The 14,320-nt window shown below is 51.0% G+C and overlaps 3 protein-coding genes and 4 non-coding genes across 18 annotated transcripts; 5 read left to right on the top strand and 2 right to left on the bottom strand.

Annotated features, from left to right (window-relative positions):
• Nucleotides 1-365: 365 nt before the first annotated feature.
• On the bottom strand, nt 366-4,959 carry Rab34 (RAB34, member RAS oncogene family). Of its 9 annotated transcripts, none has more exons than XM_074046463.1 (11): nt 4,823-4,959; nt 3,701-3,922; nt 3,389-3,480; nt 2,041-2,109; nt 1,850-1,951; nt 1,692-1,756; nt 1,509-1,560; nt 1,084-1,165; nt 922-1,012; nt 692-799; nt 366-611 (listed from the first exon to the last, which is right to left on the bottom strand). In XM_074046463.1, the coding sequence occupies exons 2-11, from the start codon at nt 3,752-3,754 to the stop codon at nt 544-546; spliced, it is 783 nt and encodes a 260-aa protein (XP_073902564.1). In that variant the 5' UTR covers nt 3,755-3,922; nt 4,823-4,959; the 3' UTR covers nt 366-543. The 9 variants fall into 9 exon arrangements, with proteins under 9 accessions (XP_073902564.1, XP_020018554.1, XP_020018559.1 ...); XM_020162965.2 differs by having other exon boundaries at nt 3,701-3,886; nt 4,823-4,935; XM_020162970.2 differs by lacking the exon at nt 4,823-4,959 and adding an exon at nt 4,589-4,719 and having other exon boundaries at nt 1,108-1,165; nt 2,041-2,106.
• A 1,163-nt stretch (nt 4,960-6,122) lies between these two features.
• On the top strand, nt 6,123-9,690 carry Rpl23a (ribosomal protein L23a). The gene is made up of 5 exons (XM_020162972.2): nt 6,123-6,280; nt 6,914-7,097; nt 8,553-8,729; nt 9,324-9,393; nt 9,629-9,690. Exons 1-5 carry the CDS (start codon nt 6,256-6,258, stop codon nt 9,641-9,643), a joined length of 471 nt encoding a protein of 156 aa, XP_020018561.1. The 5' UTR covers nt 6,123-6,255; the 3' UTR covers nt 9,644-9,690.
• On the top strand, nt 6,761-6,828 carry LOC141414400 (small nucleolar RNA SNORD42). Its single transcript, XR_012439437.1, has one exon. It is a non-coding gene; the product is annotated as a small nucleolar RNA SNORD42 (small nucleolar RNA).
• On the top strand, nt 8,395-8,466 carry LOC141414419 (small nucleolar RNA Z17). Its single transcript, XR_012439449.1, has one exon. It is a non-coding gene; the product is annotated as a small nucleolar RNA Z17 (small nucleolar RNA).
• On the top strand, nt 9,181-9,246 carry LOC141414401 (small nucleolar RNA SNORD42). The gene has a single exon (XR_012439438.1). It is a non-coding gene; the product is annotated as a small nucleolar RNA SNORD42 (small nucleolar RNA).
• LOC141414420 (small nucleolar RNA Z17) lies at nt 9,454-9,524 on the top strand. The gene has a single exon (XR_012439450.1). It is a non-coding gene; the product is annotated as a small nucleolar RNA Z17 (small nucleolar RNA).
• A 158-nt stretch (nt 9,691-9,848) lies between the features above and the next one.
• Tlcd1 (TLC domain containing 1) lies at nt 9,849-14,316 on the bottom strand. Of its 4 annotated transcripts, none has more exons than XM_074046471.1 (5): nt 14,214-14,316; nt 12,513-13,874; nt 11,291-11,373; nt 11,100-11,182; nt 9,849-10,695 (listed from the first exon to the last, which is right to left on the bottom strand). In XM_074046471.1, the coding sequence occupies exons 3-5, from the start codon at nt 11,352-11,354 to the stop codon at nt 10,312-10,314; spliced, it is 531 nt and encodes a 176-aa protein (XP_073902572.1). In that variant the 5' UTR covers nt 11,355-11,373; nt 12,513-13,874; nt 14,214-14,316; the 3' UTR covers nt 9,849-10,311. The 4 variants fall into 4 exon arrangements, with proteins under 4 accessions (XP_073902572.1, XP_073902570.1, XP_073902571.1 ...); XM_074046469.1 differs by lacking the exons at nt 12,513-13,874; nt 14,214-14,316 and adding an exon at nt 11,676-12,046 and having other exon boundaries at nt 9,849-10,345; nt 10,541-10,695; XM_074046470.1 differs by having other exon boundaries at nt 12,513-14,308.
• Nucleotides 14,317-14,320: the final 4 nt, after the last annotated feature.

A 14,320-nucleotide genomic window follows, 5' to 3' on the forward strand; every position in this document is an offset into this window, starting at 1 on the left:
AAAGCCTTCACAAAAAAAAGGGCTAGTGGAGTAGCTCAAGGTGTAGGCGACTGAGTTCAAATCCCAATACTGAAAAAAAAAAAAAAAAAGCAAAATGAACTGAAGATATGACTCAAACGGTAGAGTGCCTGCTTTGCAAATGTGTAGCCCTGAATTCAAACCTCAATCCCACCAAAAAAAAAAAAAAGCTAATAAACATTTATTTTAATGTATAAGGCACAAAATAGGGCTGGAATTATTAGGCATTCTTATACACAGAGGGCCCAGCAGGCTGAGTAAATGCAGCAGGAACACTGCCCCTCCCACTGCTGGGCACTCTGGAGAGCCCCTAGAGGAGGAGGGAGTCATCCAGTCTTTGGCACGATGCCTGGGGGCAGGAAGTGACTAGCATGGTCCCAGTTACCCCTCTGGGGTGCTGCCACTAGGGGGCAGCTCTTTGGTCTGGAAAAAGTCAGTGCAAAACTGTCCAGGGATCCAGCTCTGGGGCAGTCAGGATGGCACTGTCCCTAGGGACAGGTAGTCTCTGGATACTCTTCTCACTCCTCAGCGACAACATGCAGGCTTTTTCTTGCTGGCAGTTAGGTAGAGGTTGCTGTCATCACTGTCGATGCCTGAGGAAGGGTGGAAAATACATGAAACGGATTGGAGGTTCCCTTTGCTCTCTGCCACCCTAAACCAGGAGGGCACTCACTGACAACGTCCCCAATGCGCCGGGCTCCCGATTTCTCCAGCTCAGCTAGCACGTTGGCCTCAAAGGTCAGTGCTGCCACACGGAAGAAGAATTCACGTACGTTCTCACCTAGAGCAGGTGGGTGTTCAGGGACAGTGCCAGGTCTGGGGCACTGAGCACAGCTGGAGGTGTAAGAGTGAGAGGAGGGGTAGGCAGGCATGCACAGCAGAAGGTTTAGGCCCCCAACTCACCAGTGAGAGATGAGACTGCCCAGTACTCAGCCTTAATCTCTTGGGCCACCTTGAGTGCATCTTTCTCCATTAGCGCATACTGAGCTGGAGTCTGCAGGAAGGTCAGAATCAGATGGGGGGTCCCCTCACCAAGTTGGGAAGTCCACTCACTGGCACACTCACACTCAGGTCCTTCTTGGAACCCACAAGGAAGAGAAGCACGTTGGAAGGGTCATTCTCCTTGAGTGCATCAGCGAGCCATTGCCTGCCACAGACGGTGGACAGTAGTGAGGAATGAGTGAGTCTGACAGGCCGCTCCCACCAACATTCCCATACCCAATTTCAGGTCCTAAATGCATACTTTTCCTTCCTTGCTCCCTTAGATCCTAGAAGCAGCCCCTTCCTCCCTTCCTCCCTCCCTCCCTCCTCCCCTCTCTCCTTCCTTCCTCCCTCCTTCCTTCCTTCCTTCCTTCCCAGTGCTAGGCAAGTGCTCTACTCCTGAGCTACACTCCCTAGCCCCTAGATGCATTTCTCTTCTTCCTGACTATCCCTCCTTTCCGAACCTTCCCTTCCCGGGTCCCCCATTAAGTTATCGAAGCCTCACATACTTGGTGTGTTCCAGGGATGCTACAGCATTCAGGTTGAAGACGATGATGATGGCTGGAAGAATGGCAGACACAGCCCCAGGTTGATTGCAAGACACCATTAGCTCATTCCCCCCAATTCCTCCAGCTCTAGATTGGAGGCCAGGTGTACTTCTGACCACTTGCCCTCCTTGGCTGAGCCCTTACCTTGAGCTCCACGGTAGTAGGTTGATGCAATGCATTTGAACCTCTCCTGTCCAGCAGTGTCCCAACTGGGAGAAAGGACAGCAGAGCCTAGGTATGCTGGGGAATGGGTTGTAGGTACTAGGACCAGGATAGCTGGAAGGGGTGAAAGAAACACTCACAGCTGGAGACTGAAGGGGATGCCCAACACCTCAAATCGTTCCATCTCAAAGTCCACTCCAATGGTGGCCTTGTAATTCTTATCAAAGGTGTCTTTGCAGAACCTGAGGAGGCACCAGATACACTGGCCTATAGCCCAGCCACCTGGCCAGACCCAGTCCCACACCTGCCCAGTCCTTTCCCCCTCCCTTACCTATTAATGAGGCAAGTCTTCCCCACTGATAGGTCTCCTACCACAATGACCTTGGAGATCTTAAATCTGCTGGACACAAGAATGTGGAAGTGAATACTACTGGATTCAGAAAGGTAGCTGCACCCAGGATGTTATCAGACCAAGCCTTTCAGGCAGCTGCCTGGACAGATATATTGGAGAGCAGTGTTCAGCATCAGAGAGACATGAACTTGAATTCTAGCTTCCACACTTAGCTGTATGACTTTTTTTTCCCTCCAGGGCTGGGGATCAAACCCAGGGCTTCACACCTGAGAGGAAAGTTCTCTATCAATGAGCTATACCTCAGCCCTGATTAGTTGTGTGGCTTTGGATAAATTACTTAGCCTCCCTAAGCCTCCATTTCAATACTTGTTAATGGATGTTTAGTATATATTTTATTGGACTGTTGTGAAGGTTCAAGAGATTAATATCCTATGTGCTAAAACACTCCTCCTCCTTTTTTTTGAACTTTTCTTTTTGGTGGGACTGGGGTTTGAACTCAAGGCCTTCACCTTGAGCCACTCCACTGGCCCTATTTTTATGAAGGGTTTTTCAAGATAGGGTCTCACAAACTACTTGCCAGGGCTGGCTTCAAACTGCACTGGGATCCTCCTGATCTCTGCCTCCTAAGTAGCTAGGATTACAGGTGTGAGGTACCAAAGCCTGAAGGATGTATCTTTAGTGATGATGTTTTCCATTGAATAAAAGACAGTACCTGGAAAAGCTGTTGCTGCTATTGATGTATAACATATTGCTATTATCGGTCTTTTTATATAAATATATATATAAATATATATATATATATACACATGTATATAATTTGAATGTTTGGAAACTGTAGCTATGCTGTCAACTTTGAAAAAAGTATCCCATTTTACCCTGTTGAGTTGGCATGGTGCAAAAATTAACAGTAATATTGTTCTAGGAACACTAAAACAATTTTTTCTATTTGTACAGGGGTACCACTATATTAAATATGTGAAATCATATCTACTTGGATTTGATTACAGAAGCTAATATTCTCTAAATAATGGGAGAAAAAAAAGACAGTAATAGCAACCAACACACTGCCTGACACACAGTAAATGCTCAATTAATGGTGTCAACTGTTGCCCCTTGCCCAGAGGCTCAATGGGGCACAACTGGTATGCGAACACCTCCTAGTGTTCAGGACACCTCTATATCTGAAATCGAGTTACCATTTTTCTGCCTCTTTCCCTAGGATCCACCACAACCTTGTTGGGAACAAAGGGGACATAATAACCATTGGGGTGGATGCCTTAAGGATTTCCTGGTCTTCCCTTCTTTGTTATGAGTGTCCCTAACTCACCCCACGGTGCCTGTCCGGTGCTCCTGGCAGGCGCAAGTGACGCGCGGGTGGAAGTCTTTGCGCACGTGCAAAGCGGCCTCCTTCCTCAGGCACTGAGAGGAACGCAAGAAAATGGGGCTCACCCACTTCAGGTTCTAGTCCCACAGCCAAGCAGCTCCGGTAAGGGTAGGGTGGGGTGGGGCGGACCACCCAGGAGTGGCCGACCTTGCAGGATGGTAGGGCTGGACGCAATCTTCTAACAGGTTGGGTGCCGCCTCTTCCCCGCCCACACCTTGCTGCAGCCAGAAACCCGACCACGCTCTTGGCGCCTACCTGGGGCAGCTCCGCCAGGACGCGGTCCCTCCGCACGGGCGCCAGAATGTTCATCTTGCCTGCGGCCTTGCAGGGAGCGGGGAGAGGTTGCCGAGGCCTGATCTTCCCCGGCGGTCCGGACCCGTGAAGAGCCGACGATCACCCGCGGTCGGGGAGTCCCGACTATCACTCGGGGCCACGGGGAGCCTACGGGAGACCGCGGCCTTGAAGAATCTACGACCACTGTGGGACACCGAGATGAGACAATCACTCGGGGCCGAGGCGAACCCACAATCACGCGGGCCCGGGGCGTTCCGAAGACGACCCGAGGGCGGGGAGACCCCTCCGCAGCCAGTTGGGGCCGAGGAGTCGCGTCCGGGGTAGCCTGGGCCCGGGCTGACCCTACGATAACGCGGGGTCGGATCGCTCCTAAAATAATTCGGGGCCGAGGAGACCCGACGACAACTCGGGGCTGGGGTGGCCCTACCATAACAAAGCGGCCCGGGGGCGCGAAACGGCCCCGCCACACGGGGTCACTGTGGGCAGGGGCGGCGCTGCCAAGGCTCGCGGGCCACTAGAGGAGGGGGCGAGAGGCCCGGTCTGGCAGCCAGGCCTCGCGTCCTACTCGGCTCTAGCTCAGCGAATGCTGTAACATGATCCCCGGAAATTCCTGGAGAAGGGCCGCCCCCTGCCCCTCTCCCGGCCGCTCCAGGCCTCGCAGCCACCCTCGCCACCCCTTTCTCCCCTCTCCTCCCCACTGCGCTGCTCTGGCTCAGGCTCCCGCGCCAGACGCCCACCCCGCACCAGAACTGCCCCACACCCAGGCTGGAGCCTATCCAGATCGGAATATCTCAGGTCTCTTTCCCCTGCACCTCGATGCTGGGGTTGCGCTTTTCTAGAGACCCTTACCCAGCCGAGTTGGTAATGGGGAATCAGTAATTGCCGCGCAGCATCTGGCGAGGCCAGGAACCCGCGAGGAGAGGAAAGGGGGAGAAAAGGGGCCCTAGAAGAGGCGGCGCTTCCCTCCACGACTCCAGGAGGCCCGGGACATGACTCATAGAGTCTGCCCCTGCTCGCCTTTCTGCCCTGGGAGGTGGGAGAAAGCGCGTAAAGGGGGTGACAGGATCAGAATGAGGTGCCCACCGAGAACAGAGACGTCTGAAGTCTTTCCCTTCTTGGCTGACGTGTAGATCAAAGGGTGGTAGGTCTGACGACCAAGCTGCCTCCCTCGGTGGAGAATAAAGAAGGGCTAGGTGGACCGAGAAACTCCGCCTTTTTGGGGTGGTCACCACTATGGGACCCTGGGACTCCCCTCTGGTATGGGCGTTAATTTTTCTCTTCCATTAGAACCCCCTCCTCCCCCACCACCACCAAACACACACACGCCCAAACCAGGATAACTTTTCCTTTTTGCAAAGTTTTGAAAGATAGAACGGCCAGTTTCAACGTCATAGGAGACATCTGGCTGCTGGAAGGGAAGGGGAAAGGCAAAAGAATGGCGTGGGGTGGACTAGACACAGACCCCCAGAGAAACAAAACGGAGCATTATGAAATAATGCTCTATGTCAGGGCCTGAATTGGAAAATGCAAAGATGACTGGAACACAGCAACACGGAAGGGTGAGGGGACTGTGAGTGAAATTATTCACAGGAAGAACTAGAATTTCGTGGAGAAATCTGAGCGCGGGTGTTTGGAATGTTGATAGAACTACTTCAAAAGTATCATCAGAGCCTGGCTCGGGTGGCTCATGCCTGTAATCCTAGCTACTCAGGATGCAGAGATCAGGAGGATCATGGTTTGAAGCCAGCCCAAATAGTTTGTTAGACCCTATCTCGAAAAACCTTTCACAAAAATAGGGCTGGTGGAATGACTGAAGGTGGAGGCCCTGAGTTCAAGCCCCAGTACCACAAAACAAAACAAAAAAGAGAGAAAGAGTATCATCAGGAAAACTGACAGTGTCACAAGTCAAGTAGAGGGGGTAAGATGTGAACACTTTGTTCCACCTATTATACGCTCCCACCCAACCCCTCACACGCCTTTTTCTGACACCAAATCACTTTGATAATTACTAAACCACATTCCTCTCTAGACCTCAGTTTTCCACAGATGTCTGAGGGAGTTAAGGCAAATTCTCTAACATTGTAGAATTTTGCTTCGCCTCCCTTAGTCAGTCCAACTGTATTATTATTATTATTATTATTATTATTATTATTATTTTGCAGTGTTATTGTCTCCTAGCATTGCAAACCTTCTCTTCCCTGAGACTGGAATTTGCTATAGATGAGAAGCACCCAAGAGCAAACTCAAGAGGCAGCCGCTATACTATCCACAGGCCTACGCAAATAAACGCGTATTTTCAAAAAACTACAACTCCCAAGAAGCTTTATGGCCTTAGGAGGGGAGGGGTGATGCATGCTTATTCCCACTCGCGAGAAAATTAAGTCTACTACAATTCCCAGGGGGCGCTACGCTACAGACTATCCAATTACCTCTAAGTAAAAAAACATCGCGAGTCTTCGGTGAGATTTGGTTCTATAAGCCCATGGGAACAGGAATCAGAAATCCTTTTCACCAAGATGGCGCCGAAAGCGAAGAAGGAAGGTGTGTATTAGGGTTGGGGGACGCGGTGGGTTTGCTTGCGATGCCCGCCGAGCGAACGCATTGAGAGGACAGCGGTTGGGCTAAACCCTGAGGATCCACTTTGAAGCTGCTCCCCGTGATTAGGCCACAGTGCGGCGTATGTGTGCCGCGTGGGCCAAACCGCATGGGTTGGGCCCAGTGAAATGGGTTAGAGAGGCAAACCAGCCGGCATCTCTTGCCATACAGTTGGTTCTGGGGAGCTACAGGCTGGCGCTCCATTCTCCAGACTTAAAGGAGTTAAGAGCGGTCTCACCATTAGTCGTTTTTATTCATTTTTCATGCTAAATGTCGTTGTATGCCCCTTTCTGTAGTTATGCGATGGTATCTATAAAACACTCAGCGCCGGTCCTGGCAAGTATCGCGCGTCCGATCAGTGCCAGTTAACTTTTTTCGTCGTATCCTTGAAGCTATTCCAAGTTGATTATCTTTGTCTCTAGTATCGTGCATATGATGGTAAAAATCTTAATCTTCTGATACTTGTGATGTCTTCAAAGGAACCTCTGATGCACGTGTGAACATTAGCGTTGAGTACAGGTTGTGATGCGGGAAGTGACCGGCTTTTGAATATCGCACCCTCGTTTTCTTCTCTTCCAGCTCCTGCCCCTCCCAAAGCCGAAGCCAAAGCAAAGGCCTTGAAAGCCAAGAAGGCAGTGCTGAAAGGCGTCCACAGCCACAAAAAGAAGAAGATACGCACGTCACCCACCTTCAGGCGGCCCAAGACACTGCGGCTCCGGAGGCAGCCCAAATACCCTAGGAAGAGTGCCCCCAGGAGAAACAAGTCAGTACTGCCTCTACCCATGAGCAGATGTTTGGGTATTGATTAGCAATTTGCCCACCCTAGAACGTTGCTTCTCAAGCACGTTTTCATACCCAGTGTGTTGCTCTAATGGGAGTTTGAAGTTTTATCAACCTACAGCCTGAAATTTTCTTTTAGGTTATTGTTTTGCCTGTAGTGTTTAAAATTTCACTTTATTGATAGAGTAAGAGTTAAGGAGATGCTTATCATTTTGGAATTCATTCTTTGCTTATGGCAGGAATTGATTGCTGGAGGGAACAGTCCTGGAGAGTGAAGATTGAATTTTGATTGATAGTGAGGATTCAATAGTCTGCACCAGGCAGTGATAGCCAGCTAACTGTATATAGAAGCTTTTCTTTACCAAATTTTCTCATTTTGCTCAAGGAAGATGAGGGGGGGAAATGGCTAAAATATGTTTCCAGAGAGAAAGGCAAGTGTGTCCACTAAGGAAAACAGGTAACAGACACTCCACCCCCATTTGGACCTGGAATTTAATGTGAGAAGAAACAGACATAAACCAGCTTCAAAACAGGGAAATGTCTGGTTAGCAAAGCCTGGCTTCTTTGAACTTCAGGGGGAACACTGTGTTCTAGCTACTGCAAGTTTAACCAGAGCTGTAAGTAAAAAATTGCTCTTAAGACTGGAGGTGTGACAAGTGGTAGAATGTTTGCCTAGCTAGTGCACAGATTCAAACCCCACCATCACCGCCCCCCAAAAAAAAGTTGCTATTAGGAATTGGTAGCTCCAAACCAAGCACGGTGGCATATGTGGTCCTAGCACTCAGGAGGCTGATGCAGGAAGATCAGAGGATCACAAGTTCAAGGCCACCCTGGCCTACATAGTGAGCCCAAAAGTAAAAAATTTTTTTTTAAAAGTACCTCTTGAGCATAGCCACTTTTTAGCAACCAAAGGGGGCAGAAATATTCTAGCCTTATAGTGAAGTGCCAACATGGATGAAAGGGTTTGTGTCAAAGATGATTCTTCACTCACTTAAAAGAGAGTCCTTCAGGTCATAGAAAATGCACAAGGGGCTGGGTGCTGGTGGTTGATGCAGATCAGGAGGATTGCAGTTTGAAGCCATCCTGAGGAAATAGTTAGCAAGACCCTATCTTAAAAGTACCCAACACAAAAAATGGGCTGGCTTGTGGCTCAAGTGGTAGAGTGCCTGCTGAGCAAGCATGAGGCCCTGAGTTCAAACTCCAGGGCTGAAAAAAAAAAGAAAAGCCAAATGCACAAGGGTTTGGCCTCCAGGCTGGAGCTTCAGATCCCTGGGATTTGGGGTGCAGATGATGACACTGTTCAGCGACCAAAGTCTGACAAAAATGATTGCTACCTCACTGTCTGATGCACCTATTCTCTCCTGGTCTGGGCTCCAAAGGAAAGTCCATCCTTCTACTGGACCCAGGCCAGGTGACCCCATTTTGTTTCTATCCCCAGGCTTGACCACTATGCCATCATAAAGTTCCCCTTGACCACTGAGTCAGCCATGAAGAAGATAGAAGACAACAACACACTTGTGTTCATTGTGGATGTCAAGGCCAACAAGCACCAGATCAAACAGGCTGTGAAGAAGCTCTATGACATTGATGTGGCTAAGGTCAATACACTGATCAGGTGAGTATAGTCAGAAAACCTGTGTGGCATAAAGTTTCTTGATGCTGATCTTGAAATCAAAAGAATGTGCACAGGCATAGGCCACTGCTGTAATTACAGTCCTTTTTTTTTTTTTTTTTCCTTTTTTGGTTGTTGGTTTTTTTTTTTTTTTTTTTTAATTTATTTTTTTCTTTTACTCATGTGCATACAATGTTTGGGTCATTTCTCCCCCCTTCCCCCCGCCCTCCCTTATCCTTCAATTACAGTCCTTTATATGGAATATAGACTTGAGACAACTGTCTTAAGACTTGATATATGGGTTTAGTGTTCATTTTTTGGATCCCTACCTGTTGATGGGCAGGTGCTAGAGTGAGGTAGTTTATCTAAGCCTAAATGTCCTGTGGCACAAACTACTGTTTCCAATCAGAGGGAATTAGTTTTGTGGCTCATGGTGGCCTTTATAGCCCCCTCTGCGCAGATGATGGAAAATTTCACTATTTGGAAAAGAATGACATGAACAAAGGAACCACTGATGCGCCAGAGGACTGGGGAAGGGTGGGCAGGGTGTGGGGCAGTGAAAGCAGCAAGGACACTAAGGCTTCCTTCTCCACCCAGGCCTGATGGAGAGAAGAAGGCTTATGTTCGACTGGCTCCTGATTATGATGCTTTGGATGTTGCCAACAAAGTAAGCTGCTTTTCTACATACTTTTTTTTCTTTCTCTACATACTTAACACCCATCCCCTGGGTGCAAGTGATGCAATTGTAGTGACCAAAGCCTGACTTTTGCTGATTATAGTTAACTGACTGATTGCACCCCTATACTTAAGCTCTACCTTTCCATTCTTTCATTTTGCTTTTCAACCATGACAGTCACTTAAACTTTTTGCCTCCGATAACAAAGTTCCCTTTTGTTTTTCAGATTGGAATCATCTAAACTGAGTCCAGCTGGCTAATTCTAAATACACATTTTTTTTCATCATATATATGCTTCTTGTCTTTATGTCAGTTTTTGGTTGGGCTGGGGAAAGGCCAGACTGTGGCACGCATGAACCATGGTAAAAGGACTTGTGCAGTGTTGGGGATTAAACCTAGCACCAAGTGCTTTACCTCTGAGAGACATCCCCATCCCTGAGAAAGGATTAACTCAAGTCCCAGAGGTATTTATTGTTCAGATGAGGGTTAATTGTTCTAGGACAACTAGAACCTACATCATAAGGGTAAGAGAACAAGAGCCTGCTCCTTCATCCTTGGAAGAGGCTGGGCATTAAACCTATACCAGAGTTTGAGGGAGCAAAGGCAATACTTCAGAGTTGTCATTAGCATCCATTTCAGGCAGTGTGGGTTGACCGGCTTTAGAATAAGGACTTGTCTTCATGCTCATCTATTACGTCCAACCGGTCTGTCTGCTTCCCTTTGCCCAAGAAAAGAGGACTTCAGAGGAGTGCTTTCATTAGTGTTTTAAATAGTGTGGATGCAGGCTCAAGGTGGGGAGGATGGCCCCAGAGGACGCCTGGGTTTGGGGCAGAGTTCCAGTTTGTGTATGAAGCTTTTTCTGTTCTTGGCTGTGCTTGTTGTTGCTGCAAGTCCCAGGCCTTGTGCCTCTCACTCAGTCAAGAACTTGTTTTTATGTTGCCGGCTAGGAACAGGGTCAGGGCAGAAGTCAGAGCGGAGGAGGCGGGAAAAGTAGACAAGGATCATTATATCCAGCATGAGGAGGATGGCCAACAGAAAGGTGCCCAGGGTCCTCTGGCCCGCGTAACGCAGGAAGAAGTTGGTGAGGTAGGCCTGAGGCCCCAGACGGAAAAGAAAGTACATGACCAAGTTGACATACTTGTTGATCCGGTAAAGGAGGAGATCCTGGGCATTGTTGATCTTCATCATCATTCGGATGGTGAGGAAGATGTTGCTGACTTCCACCAGGAGTGTTAGGACACCCCCACCAACAAAGCTTTTCCAAAAGATGCCAGAGAAGAAGGCGCCCATAGCCTAGAGGACAAGTGACAGAACAAAGGCTGGGAACACAGGTGCCAAGGCTTGTGGGGATATCAGATACCAACTGAGGGCTGGAAAAACCCAGCCTTCTTTCTGGAATAATTTGCAGTGGATAAGATGCTGCTTTTTCACTCAACAGAATTAGACTTTGATCTCTGCCCACAGGTTCTGGCTCTGACTCTGGGCTACATTTCCAATCTGTTTACCCAACTAGAACGCTCACAGGCTTTGCTGGCCTCAGTGAGCAAGGACACAGAGTATGCCAACCTAGACATCCTCATAACTTGAGAAGTTGAATACAGGGCTGAGGTTATCATGGCTTACCTCCTGGGTTCACAGAGGCAGCTGTGAATTGGCTTGCCAGTGCCAGGCTTATGCTGAATCACCTGCTCACTTACCATGACATGGTGAACAAGGTATTCCCAAGAAGCTCTAGCCTGCCGACTAACCACAATATCCACCGTGTCATGGATGAAGTACCCTAGTAGAAGAATGGGGGAAGACAGTAAAGGGAGCTGAACAAGCTTTTCTTCCAGCTGTCATGTCCCAGCCCCCACCCTTTATCTCAGCCTTCCTGGGCTAGACCTACCTGCAGAGAAGCAAACTAGCAAATAGCCTGAAAGTGACCATGCTGTCTCAATCTCTACCAGCATCTCCGGGGTCTGCCATAAACTGGAAGGAAGAGAAGCATTTCCATTTAAGCATCCCCAAAGACCCCCAATTCCCTAGTTGGTCCCAGGGCAGTCTGGGCTCCCACTATTGGCTGACTGGAGAGCGAGGAGGGACTTGGCCGGAACCCAGGTGCCTCGGGTTTCCTAGGGCCGCTGCTGGTTGGGTAGTGTTCCAAGCAGGGAATCAGGTGAGATCCATAGCCTCTGCCCGCCCTTCAGTGATGGGAACGGTAACAGGAACGCCAGCCCTAGCACCCAGCGCAGTATCCCCAGGCCACCTCACTCCCCCAGTCGCTCACTTACCTCAATAGCGCCCAGATACCCGACACAATGGAGTGGGTAAAGGAGACCAGCAGGTTGTGCCAGCGCCAGGTGCGCAGGGAGTCGGTGCGCACGTGCGCGGGTAGGGGCAGGCGACAGAGCGCGCGCCGTAGCGCCCGGAAGGTCAGCGTGGCGCCCAAGAGTAGTGGCAAGGCGGGGTGCAGGAGTGGGAGCATGCTGGCCCTCCCTGACGTCTGTCTGTCCACCCTCTAGGCCGCCTCCTCGGGCAGGTCTGGGAACAGGGCTCCCACTCCGGACAGTGCGCCCCAACCGCTTCTCTCGCCGGTCGCCTACCCCACAGTTTTCGCGGAGCCCTCTAGGCCCCTACGCTCCTCCCCGCCCTCCCGGCGGGGCCTCTGCCCCCGCCCCGCCGCCCGCGCCCCCGCCCCGCCCCGCCGCCTGCCTCCGCCCCTTGGGCGCCTCTGCTGCGCGGAGGGCGCGAGACCCATTTCCCCCGGGCCTCCGGCGCCCCGCCCGGATCCCTCCAACTTCGGGCGGGAAGAGGATGTTCTGGGGGCGTCGCCACCGAGGCGCCCTAGTCTGGCTCCTCCCGACTGCCGAAGGTGTCCCCAGCTGCCCTTGCTCGCACGGCCTCATAAAGTGCATCCCCATTTTCCCGGTAGCCACTGGCTCCCTGGCCCTGGGCGGGTACCGCAGGAACTCTCTCCGCCCTCAACTCCTTTCTGGGCAGAGTAGGGCGGGACCCATCACACACCCAAGTCTCCCAAACCCTGGTCCAGGGGAGGGGTCGGGGGCCGCCTCGGACAATGGCTCCACCCACACTCTGGTCCTCCACTAGCCCATCATCGACGAGTTTACCTGCCTCTCCTGCGCCACGTACGAGTGGTGCTTAGGAACTGTTGAGTCACCCATCATCACTTCTCTTCTCAGCCACTCTTAGGCTCCTGGGGCCAAGCGGCTGTCACAGTCCTCCCTCAGACACTCCCAGCACTCTTCTGGCTCCCGAGACTGAGGTGGGGAAGTCTGGATTTGCCCAGACAGCTTGGGGTGACCCTCTCTCCAGGCGAGTGACCTGGAGCAGTTGCGGCTGCTGGCCACAAGGTGTCAGCCTCTCCCCACTGAGGTCCAGGGACCGCCCCCGCCTCCAAAGGAGCAAAGTAAAGTTGCTTTTGGGGGAAAATAAGGTTGATCCTCCTCGAAATGAGGAGCAGCCAGAGCCGGTGGAGAAATGGGGATGAGAAGAAAAGTGGTGAGAGAGAGAGAGAGAGAGAGCGCAACTAGGTTCAGAGACTCAGGGACCAAACCATTTGAGTGTCTCCCCTGATGGCTCTACGGTTACACATTAACCTCCGTGGAGCACCCAAGGCCCGGTCCGTTCCTAGGTGACAGCACAATATCCTGGGTGAACAGCTTTCCCTCCTCTGCAGTCCCTTTTGCTCACAGGACAGACTGTCCGCCAGCCAGCACCGGTCTGGGTCAGCAGGTCGCTTCCAGTGGTCATTCCAAGTTGCCGGTTGGGGTGTCTTTTCGAGGGGCGGGGCGCCAGCAGGAGATAAATACTCTTTTCCTGACATTACTCATCCATTCAGAAATAAGGACGCTAACCTTAGCTAATGACCATCCATCCACCTCCTTAATACTGAGATTTTACAGAGCTCCCGCAGAGGCAAGAGGCGCCAGGAAGAAGCTGGGATTAAATCCATTTCTGGTCGAGACGCTAGCGGGTGATACCACCAGCTCCCTACCTCTGGACAGAAGCGCTGAAACCAACAGTGGGCTCTTCTCCTTTAGGACGCTTTCGGATAGTGGTCAGCCTCCACTCCCCTCTAACCCCCAGGAGGTTCTAGAATAGCACGGAGGGCTGATCCCCTCCCCCCTGCAGCGTGGGTATGTGGGAGGGGGAAGTGGAGATCGCTGACGAGCGTGGTACTCACTAGTCAGCCTGGAGACTGCGTCACGTCCCCGCCAGGTGAATCAATTTGTACAGCTCGGGGTTTTCGCGGTCCCTCCCTTGGCAAACACGAAACTAACCCTGCTCCCTACCCCACAGACTGAGAGCGATGCTCTCAGTTCAGTTTTGGTTGTTTAGGATTTACATGCTAATAAAAATCCACCCCAAGCTGGGAGCTGGTGACTCACGCCTGTAATCCCAGCTACTCGGAGGCAGAGATCAGGAGGATCCTGGTTCGAAGCCAGCCTGAGCAAATAGTTCGCGAGACCCTATTTTGAAAAAACCCATCACAAAAAAGGGGGGTGGAGTGGGGCTGGTGGAGTGGCTCAAGGTGTAGGCCCTGAGTTCAAACCCAAGTACCACAAAAAAAAAAAAATCCACTCTATCCTGAAATAGCACCACTCCTGGTCAGCAAGAGTGTCAGTTCTCACTTCCCACTCCCACTCGGCCTTTGGCAGGCAACTCTTGTGGGCGCGACATCCCTTCTGACTTTGCAAGGGTAAAGTGGAGCCAAGTGCGTGAGAAGTGGTTGGCATCTGCGGGATGACTACTGTAGGACGTGCCAAAAAGTGGGGTATTGCCCTAGGGCTGACCACTGTGGGACGTACCAAAAAATGGTGTATTGCCCTATTCTTGGAGCCTACGCGGGGCATGGTCGTCAGAGAAGCGATTTCGTGTTGGGACTGTAGGTCCGGAAACACACAAGCCAGACTGA

This window comes from Castor canadensis, chromosome 11 (genome assembly GCF_047511655.1).
Source record: "Castor canadensis chromosome 11, mCasCan1.hap1v2, whole genome shotgun sequence".
Lineage (NCBI taxonomy): Eukaryota > Metazoa > Chordata > Mammalia > Rodentia > Castoridae > Castor > Castor canadensis.